At 38.7% G+C, this 25,816-nt stretch overlaps 1 protein-coding gene across 2 annotated transcripts in view; it reads left to right on the top strand.

Annotated features, from left to right (window-relative positions):
• LOC124122155 (autophagy-related protein 9A-like) overlaps positions 1-25,816 on the top strand; it is a 279,064-nt gene that overhangs the window by 196,140 nt on the left and 57,108 nt on the right. For both annotated transcript variants that reach the window (XM_048386919.1, XM_048386914.1), the window contains exon 16: positions 5,071-5,205. In XM_048386919.1, coding sequence (XP_048242876.1) covers positions 5,071-5,205 — 135 coding nt within the window. The remainder of the gene's footprint in view (positions 1-5,070; positions 5,206-25,816) is intronic.

Genomic DNA, 25,816 nt, shown 5'->3' with positions numbered 1-25,816 from the left:
ACCATATTTCTTTGTCATACTTGGCACATAGATAGATCTAGTGGTGAACTGGTGCATTTTTATAGTTTGGGATTTTAAAAAAAGTTATTTTTTGAGTTTCCATGGCAACGACTTTGATTTAGACTGAAAATGGCGGTAGTCCTCGTTTCCGGAGCAGATCTTGAAAACTGTACCATATTTCTTCATCATACTTGGCACATATATAGGTCTAGTGGTGAACTGGTGCCTTTTGATAGTTTGGGATTTTTAAAAACAATATTTTTTTAGTTTCCATGGCAATGACTTTGATTTAGACTGAAAATGGCGGTAGTCCTCGTTTCCGGAGCAGATCTTGAAAACCGTACCATATTTCTTTGTCATACTTGGCACATTGATAGGTCTAGTGGTGAACTGGTGCCTTTTGATAGTTTGGGATTTTTTAAAAAGTTATTTTTGAGTTTCCATGGCAACGACTTTGATTTAGACTGAAAATGGTGGTAATCCTCGTTTCCCGAGCAGATCTTGAAAACCGTACCATATTTCTTCACCATACTTGGCACATAGATAGATCTAGTGGTGAACTGGTGCCTTTTGATAGTTTGGGATTTAAAAAAAAAAGTTATTTTTCGAGTTTCCATGGCAACGACTTTGATTTAGACTGAAAATGGCGGTAGTCCTCGTTTCCGGAGCAGATCTTGTAAACTGTGCCATATTTCTTCACCATATTTTGCACATTGATAGGTCTAGTGGTGAACTGGTGCCTTTGGATAGTTTTTTTTGTTTTTTTTAAAGTTATTTTTCGAGTTTCCATGGCAATGACTTTGATTTAGACTGAAAATGGCGGTAGTCCTCGTTTCCGGAGCAGATCTTGAAAAACATACTATATTTCTTTACAAAAAGGCCCAGTGAACATAGTTCACAGGAGCTAATGCATTGCACACAACCGACATGTCATATTGGCGGGGGATGTGAGTATTTCATGCTTGTTATATTCTGTTTTTGTATTGATAGGATTTTTTTTTTTGATTTTTTTTCTATGATTTCATTTTTTTATCTTATGCTGCTTTGTGTATATATACATACATTTATACTGTTTTATTTATAAATCCTTACTTCTCAGTTCAATGGAGAAGGAAATAAAAAATCTTAATTCTAGTCAAAGAGTTGGGGCACTGTAGTTGTCCAGGGTAAAATAAATTCATATGAAAGGTTTATTTAAGTTTTCAATTTAACCTGCTTAAGCTGAGTAGAGTTGATTAATTTAGCATTCCCTGAAATTAGCCCTTTTTCCCCAATTGAGTCTCATGTGGCCTCTTCCAAAGTATCGATACACCTCAGTGTACTTGTGCTTTAGATCATCTGGGATCAGATTTACTCTTGTGTTTATAGATCATCTGGGAATAGTTTAGTTCATAAATTAGATTATGAGGGCCAAATCCTGCAGGCCTCAAAGTGAATAAATATTCTCAGTTGATGAAAATGGACAAAATTGCCTACAGGCAATGACTCCAACAGCCATCCATGCAGACATGGTGTCAACTTAAGGGTATGATGGTCCTTCCTTGCCACTGTTGAGGGGCAGTTAGCAGAGTAAAGAGAGGAAGAGAGCCTTCACGACAATCCAAGATGAGGAAGACCTTCAACTTCCACTACAATAGAAAATGTTGATAATTAGATGAGATGATTATGGATGATCAATGACTCACTTCACATCACATGACTAATACACTATGCATCTCTTACTAGAGAGTTGAAAACATTCTGAGGATTGAACTGGCCATGACAAAGGTTTCAGCATGCTGGGTTCTAAGGCTTCTGACACATGTTTAGAAACTTTACAGGTTCTCTCATGAGCTTTGAAGCAGACTCAGCTCATATTTTGTATGATTTGTAACCATGGATGATTCTTGAGTTCACCACTTACATCCAGAGACAAAACAACAAACAGAGTGGAAACATCTAACATCTCCTCTGAAGAAGAAGGCAAGGTCTGTTCCATCAGCTGACAAGATTTTCGGGGATACCAGAGGAATCCCACTTGTGGGCTATATCTTAAAAGGTCAAACCACTATTGGCCAATATTATGCTTTCTTATAATCTGCTCAGGCAACTGTGTGAGAATATCAAGGCTAAACGTTGAAAACTCACTGAGGGTGTTTTTCCCCATTTTGCAGGTAATGATTACCTAATTTCTTTTGGCCCTCTGACGTTATCTTCAGGTGTCTCAGCAACATCGCAAGCAGCGCCAGAGGCTGTTCATCCCTCTTTCCAGCCGTAGCTCTGCAGAGATCTCTCGTAATAGAGTCTCCCTTTGGCTTCATTCTGTAATCCTGAGGGCTTATCGTCGTGCTGACTTACAACCACCTACAGCCTCCAATCCACACGAGATCCGTGCCCTGTCTTCTTCGCTGGCCCTCCATGCTAACGTCTCCGTCTGATCAATCATGGAGGGGTGCTTCTTGTCATCTACTTCTGTCCTCGCCAGCCAATATCTTCGCAACATATCGATGGAAGACATCGAGGGTACGCATAGCTTTGGCCCACTTGTCCTTGCCCAGCAGCTGACCCCCACCGCCATTGACCGTGCCCGTGCCGATGCCGATGCCGAGGAACATGGCTGTCTGCGGCCCCACTGGCCCCGCCGACGCCTATTGAGAAGGTAGGACCATCCCTTGTACTGTTCCTCTTGGGTTGCTGGGTACTGTTCTGTCGGTACCTTGTAAAGTTTTGGTCCCGTATTTCCACCTCTTTTTTGAGCCGGTCACGGAATACCTTACTTTTACCCTCTGTCAAGCATTGTTCTCTCTACCATTCAGACAACCATTCTGTTCCGAGAGGGCTTGACTGCATCTTGCCTGCCGTCCCGGGAGCCGCTACTTGCTGACGCCTGCTGAGCTTCCTGCTGGACGGTTTTTATTGTGCTTCTTCCATGTGCCTGGCGCTTTTCACGGTAAGCCCGCCTTCCATCAATCGAATATAGCACTGTGTAGCGTCAGGTAAGGTAAAACATGAGCATTTCTGATTAAATGCAATGTTTTTATACTTACCTGACGCTACACCTATAGGCCCACCCGTCCTCCTCCTCCGCCTTACCGTTGGCGCCACTGTGTACTCTACGTCTGATGTCATCAACTGAAGAATATGAGGAGTAGGGCCCAAGGGGGATAACTCGTGGATACCTGGGCACGGACTGTATTCTGTCTGAACCTGTCTCTTCATTCCAGTACTGTCTGTTTGTATAAGGTAGGGAAGCTTTATCACTGTGTAGCGTCAGGTAAGCATAATGACATTGCATTTAATCAGAAATGCTCATGTTTGACATTTTTCAGAAATATATTTGTTGATTTTATTTTTTACTTGTAATAACAATTTGCTTGAAACATCTTTTATTGCTCTTTGACATGTTCTATTTAGAGCAGTTGTTGAAGCATGCGAACGGGAAGGTTCATGAAGCATTATATTATTTTCATGTGACTGCAGTGTGGCCGGTACACCGGCCTGTGGTGTTGAAAGAGTTATTGAGCAGAGTACTCTGAAGCTGGACCCTGTTTCACCAATCAATCTCAGTGTTATGATTCACTTACCAGGGCCTGCTGAATTATAAAACTATCAGTCAGAGAACAAATTTGTCTTTACACAAGTTGGATCCAGGCACTCCATCATCACTGGCAGAAGTGTGTGGACCTCAGCAGGGATTATTTTGAAAAATAATTACCAACTCCATCAACACATTATTTGCTTATGCTCAGAAATGTTCTCCCTCCTCTCATTTTTCACAATTTTCGGTATTTAATTGTGAATCTATAACTAGCTTATCAGAGGATTTTTGACATAGCCTGCAGCTGTGGCAATAACTAGATCTTGGTCTCTCGTGTGATTCAATAAATGTTTGATAATTTTTCAACCTTTGTAAAACAAGTGATTTTTACCCATCTACATGGATGTATCAATGTGTGTAGTTTCATGAACATCAGTAAGGATGTCCCTACATACATCCAATAACGTTAAACTTTGAACGTTGAACTACTGAACGTGTCAATATCATATTTCTATACCATTTTCTTTAAGTGTCTGGCTGAAACTTTCTGATATATATGTTTCATTTATTTGTATTTAATGGAAACTCACAATGTCCATTGCTGCAACATGTTGAGTAAAGAATACAGCCTTCATGCCAACATCATATTGGGTATACAAAATGTTTAGAGGACATGCATAAGATCTTTCTTTTAAATGAAGTATGGTCCACCAATGAATCCTCTATTTCTCCTGGGCTCAACATGGCAACCAGTCCCACTGAATATGATAGAGTTTGCAAAAATACTTTGAAAAACTGACTGGATGGCAAGGATGTCTCTATATCCATTAAAACTGCTAGTGGCTTTGGTTTCTAGGTAATACGAGTAACCACCCTTACCCATTTCCTTTTTCTTTACCTTGACATTTGATTTGTCAGTAACACGTTAATGTAAATCAAGGGTGGGTAATGTGAGACCGCAAGAACTACAGGAATGGATCTGGGGCTTAGTGTTGGTTTACCAAAATGAGACCCTGGAGATATAAAGGTTGCCACCAATGATGACACCTGAATTGATTCTAATGTGAACACCATAATAATAACAACAAGCAGCTGAATCCCTTTGCTTTTTGGTATGCAAGATCTACTGTTATTTGTTTCATTTTCTTTCAAGCTAGCAGATGGATTTGATATATGGCATTAATTTTCTGAAATTTTAGGCTTACGCATCAGGGTGTATGTTTTATTGATTTGGTGACGCATTAATATTATGATTTGCATTATGTGATTGAAATAGATTTGGAAACAGAGCCAATAAAAACAAGTAGATCTTTGTTTCTCATATGAATGATAATTAAACTATGTATTAAATCCTTCTATCTCTTATCATCTCAAACTGTAGTTGCTATCAACAGTTCACCAGACACACGTGTAGCTGTGATGGTAACAAATATGATCTGCAGATACCTTCTAACAGCATAATTACTTTCTCTGCAGAATAAGTAATTCCTGGATAGAACATGGTATTAGTTCAGATAGGCTTCTTCCTAGTCTCTGTACATTTCTTCTTACAGCATGCTGTGTACTCACCTGAAAGGTTGATGAAAAACATTCTGGCTCACATTCACTACATGCCTAGTCATTGGAATGGCAATGCCCACACATACAAGGTGCGCGATGAGTTTGCTCTGCTCTTCCAGTATAAAGCCGTGAGTATATATTTTGTTGTCTGTTGTGTTTTTATGTTCATGACACAGTCTGTACTGTGGTGTATCAAATGTGCTCTTATGACATATTTTCAGTGACCTAATGCTGAAATGCGTCGAAAAAAATGAGCTGAGAATTATAGACAATAGTGTTTGACATAAAACTAAAACTACATGAATACATGATAGGGCATTTACAACATCACTACATTGTAACCCAGTTGCATGAAATAAGACAGGTGTTAAAGGGTGATGATGCTCTACTGTTTGATGGCCATTTCCGGTAAAGGTTTATACATTGTAGGTAGTGCCATGTGTGAAATTGAAACACATTTATGTGTTATTATAGTAATAATCTATGTCTAGCTACTCAACATGAATCAATTTGACAAAAAAAATTAACGACTTCACTTGAATTTGCTTGTACTGATAACTGGCCCAGGCCCCATTTTAAAGTTTCCATCCATAGTCTAAAATATCAACACTACTATCACAAGGAAATGATGATGTTTTTATTAAGAAAAAGGTTCTATCAATATGTGACTGGCACTTTAAAATTTTGAAAATTAAATGCAATTGAATGAAATGCAGTGATCAACATGTTCACACTTCCATACATGTGCATCTGTAGTCATAATGCACCCCGGGTCCTACTATTTAACGGGACGCCCGGGAACGTCCGGAAATGTCCAGGAGGTTTCATCAGACGTCCGGAAACGTCCGGGAGGTTTCATCAGACGTCCGGGGATTTAAAAATACAGTGCAGTCAATAAAACATGTCTTTCTCAGTTTGGTAAGATCCTGAGAATATCAACTGGCGTACAAATAAATAGAATAAAAAAATAAAAACAAACAAAAATGAGTACAAGTAACAGGGTAAAAAATATTTAATAGGCTGTAAAGGTTTTGTTCTTTATCCAACAAGGCGGACGTAAAAGTAAAAACAGACAATGTAAAAAATGTTTGTTTGTTTGTTGTTTAACGCCACAGTCAGCAATATTCCAGCTATATGACGGCAGTCTGTAAATAATCGAGTCTGGACCAGACAATCCAGTGATTGACATCATGAGCATCGATCCACGCAATTGGGATACGATGACATGCATCAAAACCAAGTCAGCGAGCCTGACCACCCAACCCTGTTAGTCGACTCTTACCACAAGCATAGTCGCCTCTTACGGCAAGCATGGGTTGCTGAAGACCAATTCTAACCCACATACTTATTTACAATACATAAGATGTTTAATAAATAATAATCAATGTTCATCATATCTATCTATCCTACTTTCCTACAGTACATGAATTATTTTGTTGAAAATACTACTTTCTTAGAAAGTGAATGTCTTTGCTGTTTTAATCCTCTTTCGTTGTTCTGGTTTTCGGGCTGTCTGTGGTGTCTTGGGGATGTTGAGGCGACCATCCGACGAAACAGTAATGCCTTGTTGACATCTGGGGCCACGCAGGAACTTCCGAAAATGTCTGTCTTTCTCCTGTTGGCTTTTTGATGTGCAGCAGGCATTAGACAATTTAAAGCCTGCCATCCACGGTGTCAGTTGGTAGTTGCCTTGGCCGTAGAGGGGGCACAGCGCATGTCAGCATACTGGATTTTTACAATTGTGTGAAGTTTGTCAGTTAAATCTGGGATTTTCAATGATTTCAAATTGGTACTTAATTTGATGATGTTGTTCATGCTCTCACAGGCATTATTAGTCCAATGTAACGGAACTGCTTTTGGTCTTTCTTTTGAAGGCAGGAAAATGTCAGTTTTTATAGTTTTAATGACTTTAGAAAGGTAGGAATAGGAATCGGGAACAGTTGTTGAAACAATGTCTTCTAGTTCCATTTGATTTAGTTCGAACTGATAGGAGTCATGGCTATTCACCAGTCCGGAGGGTCCAAAATTTTTCTGATGAATGAGTCTTATCTGCTGATCTGCTGATTGTTCTCCCTGCTGCAGGTGCTTATTGTATACATCTCGTGCTGGCTGTGTCATCACCTCTTCTCTTATCTGCTCGATGACAGTGTCGGGCGTCCTCACAAACTCGGCGGTAGACTTTTTTGAATTTCCTTGAATGGCACAGGACTGTAAAATTGAAATAAAACAATTTGAGCGAACCTGTAATGTTAACTCTCAGCAGCATGAGTATACAGCTTGGATTCTATAATTCCCAGGGAGTTCAGACTGACGACAATGAACGCATACAGATCGTTTGATCGGGGGGAAACAGAAGCGCATTTGAGCAGTTATTGACTGGAAGACTACTATTTAGAATATATATATTTATATTTCATTCTTGACAAAATTATTACAGAGATTTGCAACCTTTACACACAAGAAATAGTCCTACCTCGGGAAACTTGCCAGTGAATTCGACAATAGCTACTTGTGGATGAACAGGAGCGTGGCCGGTGGGGAACTGTTCAATCCAAGTCACCTGCTTATGATAGTCTGCACATCGTTTCAGTTTGTTATAATAGCGTTTACCAATTAGGGCTTCGCTATTTGGCGGCTGAATTGCCATCGGTACTCTCATACTTTTTTTCATTACACAATACAGTCCTTCCTTTTGCTCTAAGTATGTAAATTTGCCATTGACAAAATGATAAAAATGTTTCTTTGTCGACCCCTTTCCCCACACACCACAATCATCTACAAATTTACTTCGACCGGACATCGATCTGTGGGATATATTCTGAGAGTTGTCACAGATAAATGTTTCGTTTTCTTTTATTCCTACAGGAATCTCTGACTGAATGTTTTTTGCATTGATTATTGTCTGAAACAACTCCGGTACGTCCATGAACCTTCCACTGTTGGATAGGGAACAGCGGACACTTGGCGATGAATCCTGTAGGGACAGCTCATCTTTACTTGGAGTGAGAGATGAATCCTCCATGGTGGACACAGGAGGCGCTATTATATCATAATTAATACAAGAACACAATTTTAAACTTCTCCTGGACGCTCTCACCAGATGCTCCCCGACCTTGCCCGGATGCTATAGTACCGGACGTTTTACACTCAGTGAGCCACGCATGAACTATTGAAAACGTCTGTCTTTCAGTATTAGTTATGGAATAGTATACAGAATGTGACACTATAAAAGAACATTATTTTTGTTCAATAAGCAAATTTAGAATGTATCCTTCAAAGCCCACGTTACGAATACCTCGTCAGTTCGAATAAAATCAAAGCGTATTTGCTTTGCAGATTCACCATTTAAAAAGAATAGAGGTGTATGTAATGTTTTTTCCAGCTATATGTTATTTTGTATAATTAATACAAGAACACAATTATAGAGAGTACACTTTATTATTTAGTATCATGCTTCCGGACGTTTCCGGACGTTCCGGACTGCCCCGGGCGTTATTTAGTATGACCATGCACCCCATGTACTTGGGGCAGCATGCTTAATAACATTGCTAAGTTTTGTGTGTCAAACAGGGATTTTTGGCGATTTGTCAGGTTGTGACTGGCAATGTTTTATAAAACACTTTTTTTATTCTGACTTTCAACTTCACTAGCTGTGTCAGAAATCTGTCTGTTCGCAACAAAAACAAACTGTTCAAAATCTGTAACATGGTGAATATCATTAGCATCTCTCTCCAGGACATCGGCAGTATTCATGAACAGCAAATACTTAATTAAGCAAATACAATATTAGGGGCACTTATCTCTGGCTTCTTCTTGGCTGTCTGACACTGGCCGCTAGGGCTCACCAGCCATCAAAGAATCAACAGAAAATATGTTGATTGATTAATCACTGTTATCTTGCACAGTGAATATGTCAAAAGTAAGTGTTTACATGTGTAGGTTTACTTAAGCAGACGGTATACACTCATATCATGGCTTGAAGTGCTGGTGTAAAAACAACATACTTTGTTCAAAGGGTTAGCTGATAATACGTTGATTGATTGCTCATTGTTATCTAACTCAATGGATTTTTTAAGAACCGTGGACATTATGAAAATAGTTGTCACGTGGGCTTTCTCAGGTGACCTTTGAGACTTGACACCAATGTGAAACAACTGAAACAATCTAAGTGATCAGTTGAGAAACGAACACGGGTTATAATATCCCGAAACGATATATATATTTTAAAATATTTGATTGTTACAGTGACACGTGACATCGAAAAAGTTTCTTAGTACAGCTGCAGATGTATGGGGTATTTTTCCTTTATGTGGATATTCGTGGATACATTCCTCTAGCTGCCTTAAATTAAACATACAACTTTGGTAGGTTGTAATTATGATGTTTGCATTTTGTTTTCATTCATTGCCTGTAGCATTGAACAGAATCATTCTTAATTCTCTACGATTTGGCTGGGAAGTGTTCTTTGATGCGCGATAGACGTTGTTTTCACAAGTCTTTTCCTTTCTAAGCGTGTGTATGTTACAGTCAATGTGTAAAATGTGATTCACTCAGGCAATTTATAAAATGTCTAAATATTTTGCAAATTGACTGAAAAATCTATCCATTTATTTAACAGACTGACTAAAAATGATTCAGACGTTCAAAAGGGCTTACAAACATCACAAAAGATTAATTATGCTAACATTATACACCAAACAATATAGAAATGTACGTTTAATCCTTACATTTTCAGTCAATTGGTGATGATATTAAACATAAAATATTTGTAATTCGTTATCATATTAATACAGATGGACATATTTTTCAGTCAATTTGTAAAATAACTGAATATTTAGGCATGAAATAAATTTCCTTAGTGAAAATTTTACACATTTTGACTGTAAAAATATACCATGGATAAAATAAGCAATGCTCAGGTGAAATATTTACTTTGTGTTGCATGTCTAAATAGTGAAAACGAGAATTGCACAATTACCAAGCAAGTGACTTATCAAAATTTTGCCAACATTACCAATGCTACCCACAAAGATACCTGCATTTCCTTATTATTTCCAAAACTGTTTTTAATTTTGTTGATTAATGTGACCATACGCCCTGATACTAACAATAAGAGTGACAAATGCGCTTACGAATGGCGCACTAGTCTAGAATTCTGCTATATCATCCGGGGACTCACGGTGAAAAAACAATAACAAAGGCAACAACCAGTCCCAGGCAATTGCTTTAGATCAGTGCCCCTATAAGCGAAATTTCGCATGTTTTACATTTGGTGTATCAACTTCTTCCTTCTGGCCCCCGCATGATTGCCGTTGTTGTAAACAAGCAGGGCCTGGAATTCATTTGTACCAACTAGTACCAGGTTTAATAATAATTTTTGTGATAAATAATTGTTGAGTATTTATTCTCTAGTGCCACATTAAATGTTAATTATCTTTGTGATTCTCTTATTTATTTGTATGTGTGTTTATCAAGAAGCTGATGTAACCCAAATTTCCTTCGGGATAATAAGTTTGATCTTATCTTATCCTATCTTAAAATGGCCAATTTGAAAAAGTACAACCGGAGAATTTGCCAACTGGAAATTTTCGAGAAAGAGGTACGGCCAGACTGACATGTGTTTTTATCCCCCGCCCAACAAAGTTGGCGGGGGATATAGAAACGGGCTCCGTACGTCCGTCACGTTTCGTTTCCGGAGCATAACTCATAAACCATTAAATAATTTTTCATCAAACTTTGCAGGTCTGTCAGGTACATGCTGAACTGCTGTCTTTTGCTATATGGAAATTTTAGAAATTTAAATTTTTATGTTTCCATGGCAGCAAGATGGACTTAGGTTCTGTGAGGACAGGGTTCGTTTCCGGAGCATAACTCATAAACCATTCAATATTTTTTCATGAAACTTTGCAGGTTTGTTAGGTACATGCTGCACTGATGCCTTTTGCTATTTAGAAATTTTAGAAATTTTTATTTTTTACGTTTCCATGGCAACAAGATGGACTTAGGTTCCAAACTCTTCTTTTTTATCCCCCCGGCATATAATGTGGGGGGATATAGCGATCACCCAGTCTGTCTGTCCTTCCGTAATCATTTCATTTTCCGGGGCAGAACTCGGAAATAATTCAGTGTATTTGATCAAAACTTGGCATATCTATCAGTCACATACTGAAGTTGTGCCTTTTGCTATTTAGGAATTTTAGACATTTTTATTTTTTGCGTTTCCATGGTAACAAGTTGGACTTGTTCTATAAGGGTGGAGTTCGTTTTCAGAGCGTAACTCAAAAACCATTAAATACTTTCTTATAAAACTTTGCATGTCTACCAGGCACATACTGAACTGGTGCCTTTTGCTATTTAGGAAGTTTTTATTTATTTATTTTTTACGTTTCCATGGCAACCAGTTGGACTTAGGTTCTATAGGGTAGAGTTCGTTTCCAGAGCATAACTCAAAACCCATTCAAAACTTTCTTACAAAACTTTGCATGTCTACCAGGCACATACTGAACTGGTGCCTTTTGCTATTTAGGAATATTATAAATTTTTATTTTTTATGTTTCCATGGTAACAAGTTGGACTTAGGTTCCATTAAGGGTGGTGTTCGTTTCCGGAGCGCAACTCAAAAACTGTTAAATACTTTCTTACAAAACTTTGCATGTCTACCAGGCACATACTGAACTGGTGCCTTTTCCTATTTAGGAATTTTTATTTTTTTATTTTTTACGTTTCCATGGCAACAAGTTGGATTTAAGTTTTCATATAGGGTGGGTTCACTTATGGAGTATAACAAATAAAATGTTAAATATTGCCTTGCTAAACATTGCATGTCCATATATAAAGTACATACTGAACAGGTGCCATTTGATATTAAGGAGTTTTAGAAATGTTATTTTAGAATTTCCATTGCAGCTATTTTGACATGGGCTAAGAGAAATGTTGGGTCAGTTACCTGGTTTGGGACCATAACGTGTTAAAATGGGTGGGGGATATAGATGACTTTGTTGACTATACGCTTGTTTCTTGTAATTTGGCATTTGTTTGCATTAAAAACACATGTTTTACTTTCCATTTCATATGGATGCGACCATGGTTGATCTTTTGTTGGTAAACAATGTATGCTTCTTAAAGAACATTCAACTCTTGACTCATTACATACAGAATTGCACATTTACTTGTGGTTACTTTACAGACAGCTGCCGGGGGGATATGTCATCCTTCTGATGACTCTTGTTTTACAATTTCCATGACAAGTTCCACCTCGGTTAAAAAAGGTTAGGGTTTGTTTAGATTTAATTATGTATATAAACGCGGACCACTAAAATGGCCTAAGCTATTTCAAGTAGATCCTGGTCGCGAGTTTATTGGATCAGTTACTAAACTGTTAACAAAGCACGATGTCGAAATCAGGCATGGTGAAAAAGAGGCCCACCATAGTCAAGCTATCGTTGAAAGATTTAACCGGACATTAGCGGAACGTTTGTTGGCTATCAGTATGGGATTGAAATGAAATCGGAACGATTAAGATCAACCGAATGGGTCACACGATTATCAGCTGTTGATAATTGGGAAGAAACCATCCAATGCGATTAAAATGAAATCTGTGACTTCCGAATCTTCAGCACCAAGGAGAGGCAAAGAACAAAAACTTCCTGATAGAGTAAGCGCAAGATATTTATACCAGCCCGGTGAACTAAGGAAGCCTACGTCGCGCAACTGATCCGAATTAGTCCCTTAAGATATATAACATTAGTCGGTTGGTTATGAAAGAAGGAGAGCCTATTCTTTATTATCTTAAAGATGGACCGGGCATGGCATTTGTACGAGAAGAGTTGCTCATAGTTCCTAATGATACAGTATTACCGCCCTAAGTAACCATAAGCATAGGTAGTTACACCATCCTTATCAATCCATCTCTTTGTATCTAAGGGGGATAGACCCGTGAAGATTCCGGGTTAGAATAGGTCTTCAGCAACCCATACTTGCCGTAAAAGGCGACTATGCTTGTCGTAAAAGGCGACTAACGGGATCGGGTGGTCAGGCTCGCTGACTTGGTTGATACATGTCATCGATCCCAATTGCGTGGATCGATGCTCATGATGTCAATCACAGGATTGTCTGGTCCAGACAAAAGGTTGCATAAAGGTTGACTCATAGCCCATCCGTACAAATTGTTGGCGTCGAGATATAATATATGCGTATCGGGTATACTCGGATCATATCCTTCCACTAATTTATTATTAGCCTCAGAATACCTTGTCGCCGCCATCGATATACCACCTCTTAATCCTTTCTCAACAAACAAGTGTATTTCGTAATCAGTAAGTAGTTTTAGTTCTACACCGGTCTTCTTCAACAACGCATCCCACGATAGTCCGGGACTGAAATAGTACCATGCCGGGTCCAAGCCGTATTGTTTTAAACATGTCTTTCTAAATATCTCGAATATATCGGCGAGTAACAGTACATCGGTTTTTAAGTACAGATCGTGATAATCACCTAAATTCTTACAACCTAATTTATCCCACACCGTCAGAGCGTGTTCATAATCGGCATCGGTTATTTTAGATTCTGTTAAGTTACTATAGAATGATTCAAGGGGTGGTAATTTAGTTTCGTCGAATCCAGACCAATCATCCATATATTCATATAGTCATCAGGATTGTTCGCATTAGCTAAATTGTCCAGGGAATATAACAGAAACTGTACGGAGTCTATGAATCTAAGCCCATTACTTTGCTTTATTCTGGCTTTCCCATCCTTGTCAGTATAATGTATAGTTTTAGTCAACGAGAATGATATGTATTTTTCCATATTATTAGGAATGCACGTTAACGCCGCCGTCAGTCATTGAGATAGCTTGCATAATGAGATGTGAATCATATCCTCTAAGGTTATGAAACACAACGGGGATGGGTATTGTTTGAGAATTCATTTTTAGTTTCAAGTTACACTCGTTATGCGCGGCTCCCCGATAATTACCCGTGATGTGGCAATGATCTCTTACGGAATCCCCATTCAGTGGTTTATTACAAACATGAGAACTAGTTGACTTCTTATAAGCCCTCCAATCATCCCTCGTCATACACATGGGTTTCTTACGCGATAAATTTTCCCTGATTATTCTCTCTTCGTTTTGTAGGTATTCTAGGAATTTTCCCGCTGCATCGGGACCTCTGTAAATCACGGGCGTGTTTGTTTTCCCATCATACCTTACAACTATATATCCAAACCCACAAGAAACTGTGCACGGAGAAAATATAGATATAAGGGCACACCGTCCATATATGAAAGATAGGTTTGAACACAGCAATTATTGGAGACATTCAAACGCTCATGCACGTGCCATGCGATATGACGTCATTGATGGGGGCCTATGGACGTGCAATGTGTTACTGCATGTGCATCCTGTTCAGCTGTACACAGCATGTGCAACTCAAACTTCGCTGTCACTTTGGAAAGCATGATCTGTGGTCATTCAAAAATTCAAAACTTCTCAGGCGCAGACACAAGCATATCACAAGCAAATCATGCCAAGATTGACAGCTGCACAGCGTCATGAAGCCATTGGAATGATCCGAGCGGGAATGAGGCAACAACAGGTGGCAACACATTTCCAATGCCATCTTAACACGATATCGGCATTGGTGAGGCGTTATCAGAACACAAATGACGTTGCCGACCACCCAAGTTCAGGACGTCCCCGAGTAACGACGCCAAGACAGGACAGATGGATTCGAGTTACACATCTTCGACACAGGTTGCAAACGGCAGTAACGACGTCCCAGACAATTCCTGGACTGCGCCGTATCCATCCCAACACTGTCAGGAATCGTTTACGTCAGTACGGGATTCAACCATGACGCCCTGCCAAACGTCCCATCCTGACACACCGTCATCGAGTCAACCGTCTAAGATGGTGTCGAAATCATGTTCGCCAACCTCGAATATGGTGGAGAAATGTTGTCTTTACAGATGAATCGAGGTTCAACATTTCCCACAGTGACGGGCGCCAACATGTCTACCGGAGTTTGGGAGAACATTATGCACGCAACTTTATTGTGGAGAGGCATCGTTTTGGAGGTGGCTCTGTGATGATTTGGGGTGGGATAACAGCACGGCACCGAACCCCTTTGGTGGTTGTTCAGGGCAATCTCACCGGTGTTGGCTACAGAGATCAGATTCTGAGGCCTGTGGTCATTCCTTTCCTGCAACGTCATGGCCCGGGATTGACATTTCAACAGGACAACGCTCGTCCTCACACGGCTAGGGTCGCAATGGATTTGCTTCACCATAACAATGTCATGTTACTGCCATGGCCTGCAATTTCTCCAGATCTCTCCCCAATAGAGCATGTGTGGGATGAAATGGAGCGCCGTCTGCGTCGTCTTCCACATCCTCCAGATAACGTCCGTGACTTGGCACAGAATTTGAGGAGGATATGGCAGGCCATTCCCCAGGCCTTCCATGCCCATTTGGTGGACTCCATGCGTTGCCGATGCACTGCTGTGATTCACGCACAGGGTGGTCATACCTGTTATTGACTTTGTGACTTTGTCGTTTGACCCCCTACTCCATTTTGATCTTCTGACATCATCATAACAGATGTTGTTCAGGTCCCGTTGACATTTTCTTATGGTCCGATCATTCAGCTGCTACAGCGTCTGCATCATTTTGTTCTTGCTGTGTTGTATTTCAATCCAGAATATATTTTCTCCGTTCAGTTTCTTTATGTGGCTAGTATACATAAAACTACAATCAGTATTGTGTTCTGTATTTTCTATAGGTTTTATAAGTGCTTCGAAGTCAGCGTAAATTACGTACCGGGTACGGTACTTTCATTTGTTTACAATAATGTTCAAATTTTATCCATGTATAATGATATTTTTTTTATCAGAAATGAATTGATTCTGGGAATATGTTCTGGGGCGGAGCTTATCCTGTGTACAACAATTCCGAAGAATGTCCGAAAACATTAAAAGCTAAATCATTTTGCTTTTCCACCTTATTAATTTGTGAGATTGGTGTAGGTTCGTCCATACCATCAAAGTTGTGTCCGTCGTTTTGGGGATAGCTAGAAGGTCTATTTGAAATTTTAGAATCTGCGGGGAACAATACAGATCTTATCATCATTCTGAAACAGTCATCGCAATTATTTTTTTACATTAATTATGGCCTTTTTCTTTTTATAATACGAGTGTAGATCTATATAAGATCCACCTTTGAAAGGCATATGATTTGCTATATCTAAATATACACTATCGTTTTTATCCACCCCCCCAACCCGAACCTCTATAAGTCCAGCTTTCTAAAGTTTCTGGTATCCGTTGAATTGATGTATCTAATGATGTGTTTATAGACTCAGGTTCGATTATAACTAATAAGGTTCGGTATATTCAGTGCTATCGTCTGCGTTACTTTTACTCAATGACAGCTGGTATTTTATACTATTTAAATCATCCAACTCCTTGTTAATTTTGCTTGATACGATGGGCTTAACATCATTAACATCCATGTTGGAATTAATATCCATCTTCCAACCTCATAGATATTTACCAACGCCGGCTGTGGGTACAAATTTTAACTCATTATTATCAGCAACAGTGGGTTATCAACATCAACTGATCAATTATTATCAAGTAAAGCGATCAATTCAGCTTTTCTCATTCGAGAATAACCTCTCAGCCCACTTTTTTTCTTTTGAGCTTTGAGTTCTCTAACAGTCTGGGGGTTGTATTCCAAACCGAGTAAATCAATCAATTCAGCTTTTCTCAATCGAGAATATCCATGTAGACCACATTGTTCTGCCAAAGCCTTCAACTCTCTGACAAAAACCATTTTGATTTAATTGTATATCAGGGCTCTAAATTAACCGTATTTTGCGTGCCATCGCACACCTAAAATGAAAATGGCACGGCTAAATCATGATCTTCGTGCCTCGATGGCACGCTTGGAAAATAGGAATTAATAACCTACCTTTGCCATAGAAGGCATATTTTAATGTTAAATATAAATCTCGTCAGCAATAAATTAACTCTTTCAACACCGTAGGCCGGTTTTTCGGCCAAGAAGCATCGAGTCCCCAGACACCGTAGGCGGGTTAACCGGCCAAGCCATAGTCACGTCAAAATAGTATATATTTTTATGGACCTACATGTAATATCATTCATTTATTAAATCTATCACATTTCACAATGTCTGAAATACGTATTCCATTTCGATTTATCATTTTTTATCGATAATTAAAAAATTATTCACTATTTCCCGCGATGTTATTGCAAATAAAATTCTCGGACACACATTTCGACAACGGATCCACATGGAACATGTCAAAGAGCCAAATAAAGACGTTTTAAACAAATCTTTAAATATATTATACAAAGTAATAAATAAAATCAACAAAAATATATCTAAAAGTAATCAAAATTACATCTAAGTTATTATTTCCATCCTTTCGTGCGATCTCGTGTAATGTAAGTCAAATGACATCTCAGCTCGGACACTATGTTTAATGTAAAAATGTATGCATGAAAAATCTTTGTCACAGCTCATAACCTAGCACGATACATTTACGAAGTTCCATATTTTTAATATATATCTTGATTTCCTGCTTAAAAAAAGTTCAGAATAACACGATTTAACAAAAATATTTCGCCAACTTCTGAAATTCATCAAACACGAGCTTGGTTTCACAGCTGTAATTTGATTGGCTGCCTTATGTCACATGTTCAAAATTGACCAATCACGAAACTTGTAGCAGATTTGGGCAAGAAAGCGCCATTAGAAACCAATTCTTATCCAATGAAATCTCTTGTTATAACTACGGGCAAAAAACAGGCGATGTTACGAGCGTGTAGATGAAGGAATAAGCTTTCCAGCAATGTGTCATATGCCATTCTTCGACGAACAAGTTATTCATAAGAAGCCTCGAAAACAGGATTATTTCTTCATGTTACTGAGCGGTCAGCCGCTGTTATCGGGAAATGGGTGATGACAGAAACTATTAATAATTCTTTTTAAAATGATTTTCCAATTACGTAAACAAGGAAAATAAAACAGAAATAGGTAGATCTAAGTGGATTTTACTTCAGATGGGGCTTGTCTGTCACAGTCATTAAATGGAAGTCAGTAAAGTAAGTTTGTAACTCACTTTAACTTGAATAAATCACTTACTATTAAGATCACAGATGTCTCACTTACTTACAATTACATGAATTTATTAACATTTTGATTGAACTACTGACAGAGAGACACAAATAAACAACAAACACTTAAATGGTTGTTAAAAAATTTAATGCTGAAATGTAACAAATAATTGGCTGGGCACCCCATGATTTCCCAAGGCACACCTAAATTTTATACCTTGTGCCTTGTGGCACACTTGGCAAAAATTGCATTTCTAGCCCTGTTATATACAAAATGATTCAAATGTCTAAATGGTTGTTTTTCATATATAAATACATATTTTCCCCAACCTATTCCTCTCATTGATGTAGTCCTGGCCCTATCAGCACCGTGACTCTTACATAAACAGTAACTACCTTTGACGTCAATCCCACATACAGAACAAACGTAATTTTTATATCCCTGTCTGATGTAATAAGCATGGGTACCACAGTAAACACCCACACATGGCTTCTGACATTGAATCGACTTCCCCATGAGTGTATATCTGCACAGATTCATGGTTATACACATATCATATCATTTGTCTAAAAGGTAAATCACATCTCCACTATTTATAGCTCATAGTTTATGTGTAGCTAAAAAAAGACAACAGTCATCGCGACATAGCTGAACAGCCAGTCAGTGCTATTTATAGATTAGCAGTCAGGGTTATTATTAATGGTTGATACACAATAGAACATAGCTAAATATGAACACACCAGTCAATCCAAAACTATAAATACTATCTCGTGTTTTTTCTGAGCCTCTGACGGTGTATAAAACTGACTTATTGTTGGTCTCTGTATTTGGTCAATTTTCTTTCCATAAACAAGAAGGTATTGGTGCATGGCAGATTCAACATCCTTAAACTTTTGAATTGAATGCCCCTCTTTACGCAGTTCATCATTAATAAAATCTAATCTCTCCATTCTGGGCCTGGCCCATTGTAGCTGTTTCGAGTTGTTCTAATGCTTTATTATATCTTATACCCCCCTCTCCTCTAATACTAGAAAATAAAAAATTACTCCCCGAAAAAGCTAGAGCATTAAATATAGCTCCACTGACCATCATCGCAATTCATGCCATATTTATATGAATATAAAATATTCAAATGTTCAATAATATAAAATATTCAAATGTTTAATTACTTCATTATGTCTTCAGGGATAAGCCCTTGTTTGATTAGCATATCTTTTGTAGCCGTTGCCAATCCTATATGAAGAATCATCATACCGATATCATAACCATTAAAATCTAGCTTGGGTGGTGTGGCTTTAGTAATCATTTTAGCCAATACAAGCATAGCCAATGACCCAGCCACTGACCACCGCTGAATTATACCTTGCGTTTACCAACATTTTACCGTCTGTAACTGGAGTAGTCATTGTCTTTATAACATTATATGAGGGCTTACCTTTAATTGAACTTGTTGTTGTGTAATCGGGGGTGACGTTTTCTCTTCTCCGGTCTTATAAAACAACCACACCACCGCTATAGCAACAACTCCTAGTGCATAGGGAGACCAAGTTCTAATCGGACAACTATGTTCAATATTTGAATTGTGTATTAGTTTTGCCTTCCTCGCTAGCACCCTTCCTACCAGCTGCGATTTTTAGAGGATTCTTAGTCACTCTGGTTTGTGATTTCACAATCGCTGGTATTTCCTCATTCACTTGTTGTGATTGTGCAATCGGGGTTATTTCCTCGTTCACTTCTTGTGTTTCCAGAATCTGTTGTGGTGTCACTTGAGTCTCCATCATTAGTAAGTGGGCACGTATGTTTAAATTGACAATACCTAGCCGATATTAAAGCAGTGGTCACCGGCGCTAAGAACATTCCGTATCTATGATAAAACTCACAGCTTACTGCGCTTATAGCGTGTTCGATGAATAGGCCTTTCCTTAGAGATTCGCATAAATACAGGCGATGTTCTGCCGGGATAGGGAGAAACGTACTAGCTACGACTGTGTATAGTTGTAACATAGCCGACCCTATTGTTTTAGTCATCGTAGCTCCCAGTCTAGACTCGTAACACACGTACAGTTTTTTAATTTCTTCATCGGTCATGTTATCAATTTTTTCAGTGGTTTAATTTCCCCCCAAATATTGGGAACATTTTCCACCGGCTTCCAAAGCGGCGAGTCTTTCTCTATGTTTATCCAAAGATTTATCTAGATGTTGATCTGCATGTTGATCAGGTTCTTTGAGCATTTGTTCGATAAGTTTGTCGCATTCCATAATGTAATACCTAAGGAGATATTTAAGTTTAACATAATAAAATATAACATATCTAATACAGCCTGAAATAATAAACTGTTGCGAAAGAATGAAGATTTCAAGCCACATTATTACATAATAACCGCTAATGTTCAATTTATCATATTTTTGCTAAATTTGACAATATTTGCTATTTTTTGCTATAATTTTGCTATTTTTGCTATATTTTTCCTCAGCAGTTGCTATATTTTTGCTTAGCAGTTGCTATATTTGCTATATTTTTGCTAAGCTGTTGCTATAATTTGGCTTAGCAGTTGCTATTTTTGCTAAGCAATTGCATAAGCAGCTGGTGGATCGGTTTTTAATTTACAGCGCTTCGTTTCTGCTCACAGTTTTCTGACTTTATCTCGCTTGGGCTTGGTATAAATGACATCATTTTCACGTAGACATTCCTCAAATGAATCTCGGTCTTTGCAATGAAACAGGGCTACCCATTTGGTCTGCTCTCTGAGATCTTTCAGCACAGAGTTGTATTTTTGAGTAAGTACACAAACGCTATGTTGAGTATGCTGACCGGAGAATGCTAAATATTAAATCATATCTTTCTTTTCGGTAAGTTCTTTACTTGAACTGCAGTCGTCTATTATGAAAAGGGTTGATTCTCCTTTGTATTTTTCGTGACATACTCGTAAACAGTCTTGTAAACGATCGCCCGGATCAACTTTGTACACCTCGGGATCATTCATTACCCAATCTCTTGATAGGTATGTTTTATTAACTCTTATAGTTGGACACAAAATAATAATATGGTCGAAAACGTCCCGATAATGACTTTGTAAAATATCTAGAATAAGAGCTGTTTTTCCACAACCCGTTTGCCCGCAGATGATAGCGCAGTGGGGTTCTTTAGGTGAAAGATTATTAATAGATCGCTTGCACGAATCGTCCATTCTGTATATTAAGTTGCGCGTCCATAATCACGTAGAAATAAATGTTTAATTTACCAGCCACTTCCTGGTGCTTCGTTATCTGTATAGTAACACCCTCGCTGGCATTTTCTATTCTCCGCCCACTACCGTGTAGTTGGTCATCGTCTGTGGTTCACATGTCGAGCCATAGCGCATACTTCGTGGTAAGGAATTCAGCCATCGACACATCCCTGAGAGTTGATTAGGCACACCCTCGATAGTCAATTCTACTTTTGTAATCTTGGGGTTGTAGAACTTTTCGGTATCTCTTGCAAATGCTTCAGAGGGGCCCTCGAACAACATTAAAATACCCTTCAACGATCTCGCTGGGACATTAAGATTGATATTCCACGTCATATCTCTTTTGTTCCTGTTGATCTTTCGGTGTCGAAGCACGTGATCGTACAAAATGGCTAAACTTCTTGTATACTGGTTACGAATTTGTCTGGCTAATTATCCCCCGCCGCGCGAAAGCGCGAAGCGGGGGATATAGTATTCACGACCGTCCGTACGTCCGTCCGTACGTCCCACCTGTTTGTTGCCGCGATATCTCAAGAACTAAACACTGGATTGTCTTCATATTTGGAACTATGGTGTATATACAGACTCCGCAGACACCAGTCAGTTTTGGTGACCTTGACCCCATTTTAAAGGTCACAGCAGGCATATCTGCTTTTGGAGTTGGAAAACAGTGTTGCCGCGATATCTCAAGAACTAAACACTGGATTGTCTTCATATTTGGAACTATGGTATATATACAGACTCCGCAGACACCAGTCGGTTTTGGTGACCTTGATCCCATTTTCAAGGTCACAGCAGACAAATCTGCTTTTAGAGTTGGAAAACGGTGTTGCCGCGATATCTCAAGAACTAAACACTGGATTGTCTTCATATTTGGAACTATAGTGTATATACAGACTCCGCAGACACCAGTCGGTTTTGGTGACCTTGATCCCATTTTCAAGGTCACAGCAGACAAATCTGCTTTTAGAGTTGGAAAACGGTGTTGCCGCGATATCTCAAGAACTAATCGCTGGATTGTCTTCATATTTGGAACTATGGTGTATATACAGACACCGCAGACACCAGTCGGTTTTGGTGACCTTGACCCCATTTTCAAGGTCACAGCAGGCAAATCTGCTTTTGGAGTTGGAAAACGGTGTTGCCGCGATATCTCAAGAACTAAACACTGGATTGTCTTCATATTTGGAACTATAGTGTATATACAGACTCCGCAGACACCAGTCGGTTTTGGTGACCTTGATCCCATTTTCAAGGTCACAGCAGGCAAATCTGCTTTTAGAGTTGGAAAACGGTGTTGCCGCGATATCTCAAGAACTAAACCTCTCGATTGTCTTCATATTTGGAACTATGGTGTATATACAGACACCGCAGACACCAGTCGGTTTTGGTGACCTTGACCCCATTTTCAAGGTCACAGCAGGCAAATCTGCTTTTGGAGTTAGAAAACGGTGTTGCCGCGATATCTCAAGAACTAATCGCTGGATTGTCTTCATATTTGGAACTATAGTGTATATACAGACACCGCATACACCTGTCAGATTTGGTGACCTTGACCCCATTTTCAAGGTCACAGCAGGCAAATCTGTTTTTGGAGTTGGAAAACAGTGTTGCCACAATATCTCAAGAACTAATCGCTGGATTGTCTTCATATTTGGTACTATGGTGTATATGGCGGGGGATATTTCGTCACTCTGTGACAAATGCTTGTTCAGGATCTGTTATATCATACTCTAGTGAGATATTGTCAATAGAATAGCTACTAGGATCTTTAGTAGCTTTGATTACTCTGCCGTAGTCATTAAAAGTGAGTTTGTATTCTAATCTATCGCCTAGGGATGCTTGATAAGAGGGCATGTGACTATCTAGTAATTCAAAGTCTAGCGGAATATAGAATCGGTTAACTAATGCATCAGGAACAGCCTTATCTCCTACGACAGTATTATCACCACTATCAGCACCTACACGCAGTCTGTTCTGATTACAAATACCTTGGTACTGTAAGTTTTCCCGTTCTTTAGCCGTTCTCCAGAGATCCATGTAACAGAAATATACATCACTGTCGTCAATACTCAAAATTTCATTCCTGCTAATTTTCTTAACAATCACACGACCTATGTTCTGAACGAGCTCTCTGCTAGCGTCAGTAGGATTCAAACTAATTGTAAATGATAGTTGTGCAGTTCCCGGAACTAACACATCGTGTGCGCCGAGATTAGGAAAGAGAACCAGAAGTGTTTGATTCTGATCAATGGTACTCGGGTTATTAGTTATAGTTACAGACTGACGAATTGCTTTGACCCCTAATGGATCCCAAAGTCAACGTTGTGGGTTTAACTTGCGTCCGTGTTGCGAAGACATTGTTATATTGAAATTATGTAACCTTATGTTTAATATAAAAATGGATGATTTTAATCCAGATAACTTAACTGATACTAGTACAATCGAAGAGGGTACTGATAAAACCAGCTTTATGAATCTTAACGATGAACTTTTACAATCAACCGTAAATGATTATTACGATGCCTTAAAAGAAAGACCAATAGGTCGTGACTATTCAAAGTTTATGATAGATAGTAAAGGAATATTCGACTGCGTCGCTCTCCGGATATTGATCTTATGAATTCTCGTACTCATAAGCCCCTAGCCTTGTCTACAATAGCCAGTAAACACAGCATCAACACTGTTCGTAATGAATTAGGTTTTGGAATTAAGTTGCCCGATTTAGTTCCCTATAAAGAGTTGTGCATCCATCTTGATCAGATCAGTACAACGGATAATATTCACCTCGAAAGTCCTTCAACTCTACTAAGAGCTATTCCTCTATATAGAGCTATAACTCTACTAAAAGTTAAAGCGGGGTATTATTTCAGATCTCAAAATTTCTGTATTAGATTTAAAACATCAACCTGTACATATAGGATACTTGAGTGTAACACTCCATATTGTAAATAATGGTTGATTCATCAGGTCCTGGAACACTCAGACAATGTAATACAATTGCACTTTCCGATCTTGGAGACACAGAAGGATTCGGTAAACCCGGTACTAATGGCAAGTTATACACTTTACACTTACAAGATAATGTATACAAGTGGAAAGAAGTTGTATTCACAAGTAATCTAGGCGATTTAAGCAATGTCAATGTTAGTGGACTCAATAAAAAAACTTCAAACAATCTGATAACGATGATAATAAATGGACTATGATCGAAGAAAAAATCGAGTGGCTATTGAATATCATCATTACCCCACTGTATGTGATGATGGGTAAGGGACATCAATTAACTAAGATAATAAATAGTGGGATCGTACTCGCGGCTTATATCCCCTCAAAATGAAAAAATTGTGTCAGTCTCTCCCCTGCCAGAAAACCCACGTCATATGTTATTGAGTCTTCCGGCATCCAAAAATGTTTTAGTTTAGATTTGGTTACTGAATTCAATGATATAAAAGATAACTTAAGTGCAATACATAATCCTTCTACGCTTATTATTGAAGTCTTGTTTTGAGATGTACCGGTAGATGCCTTCAAAATATTACCAGGTCTATCAATTAAATGGCTTAAGAAACACGAGCGTCAATGTTGTAGTATTATTTATGTAGGAGAATCACCCGTTGCAACCCTTGAGGGTGTCCAAATTATTAAAGGTGACAGCATTTCTCTTACTAAGATATTTATGCCGTATAATATAAATTTAATAAGGCTGATGTATACTCTCAAAACACTGAAGCAAGACCAATTAAAGACTATTATATGATATAATAATATATATTATGGGTATATATCCGGCGCTCGATGAAGCATCTGAAAAGATGGATACTGTTGATGGATTTGGATTACATCAAATAAGCGACATAAAACATCGAATAGAGAAGGAGAGGGAGTTGAGACTTGGATTGTATAAAAAGTATCACAGAGCTGTGAATGCTCTCGACGGAGTTGACACTGCGCTTGTAACAGCTGGTATGGGACTCGGTGTAGCCGGTGTTGGTTTATTATCAACTATAATCGCCTATCGGACTTGGCATGGAAATAGCTGCCAGAGTCTCAGGACTGGCAGGAATAGCGATAAAATTTATTTTTCGTAGGTTGCAAAAGAAAGCATTAAAACATGATAATATTCGGATACTCGCCGAAGCAAAGTTGAACAGCATTGAGGACCATATTTCAACAGCAATGGCTGATTGTAAGATATCCGAGGAGGAGTTTCGTTTAGTGCTGTCAGAACTCACAAAATACAACGTAATGAAGCAGGAGATTCGATCCAATTATCGTAAGACCAATGGTATTAGCGAAGACGTGAAAAAAAAGTTCATAGAACAGGGGAGACAACAAGCGCGTCAATTATTCCGTGCCAAAACCAAAGAAC

The sequence above is a fragment of the Haliotis rufescens genome, unplaced genomic scaffold (genome assembly GCF_023055435.1).
Source record: "Haliotis rufescens isolate VD_foot unplaced genomic scaffold, xgHalRufe1.0.p SCAF_10, whole genome shotgun sequence".
Classification (NCBI taxonomy): Eukaryota; Metazoa; Mollusca; class Gastropoda; order Lepetellida; family Haliotidae; genus Haliotis; species Haliotis rufescens.
This window is presented reverse-complemented; position numbering and strand designations above follow the sequence as displayed.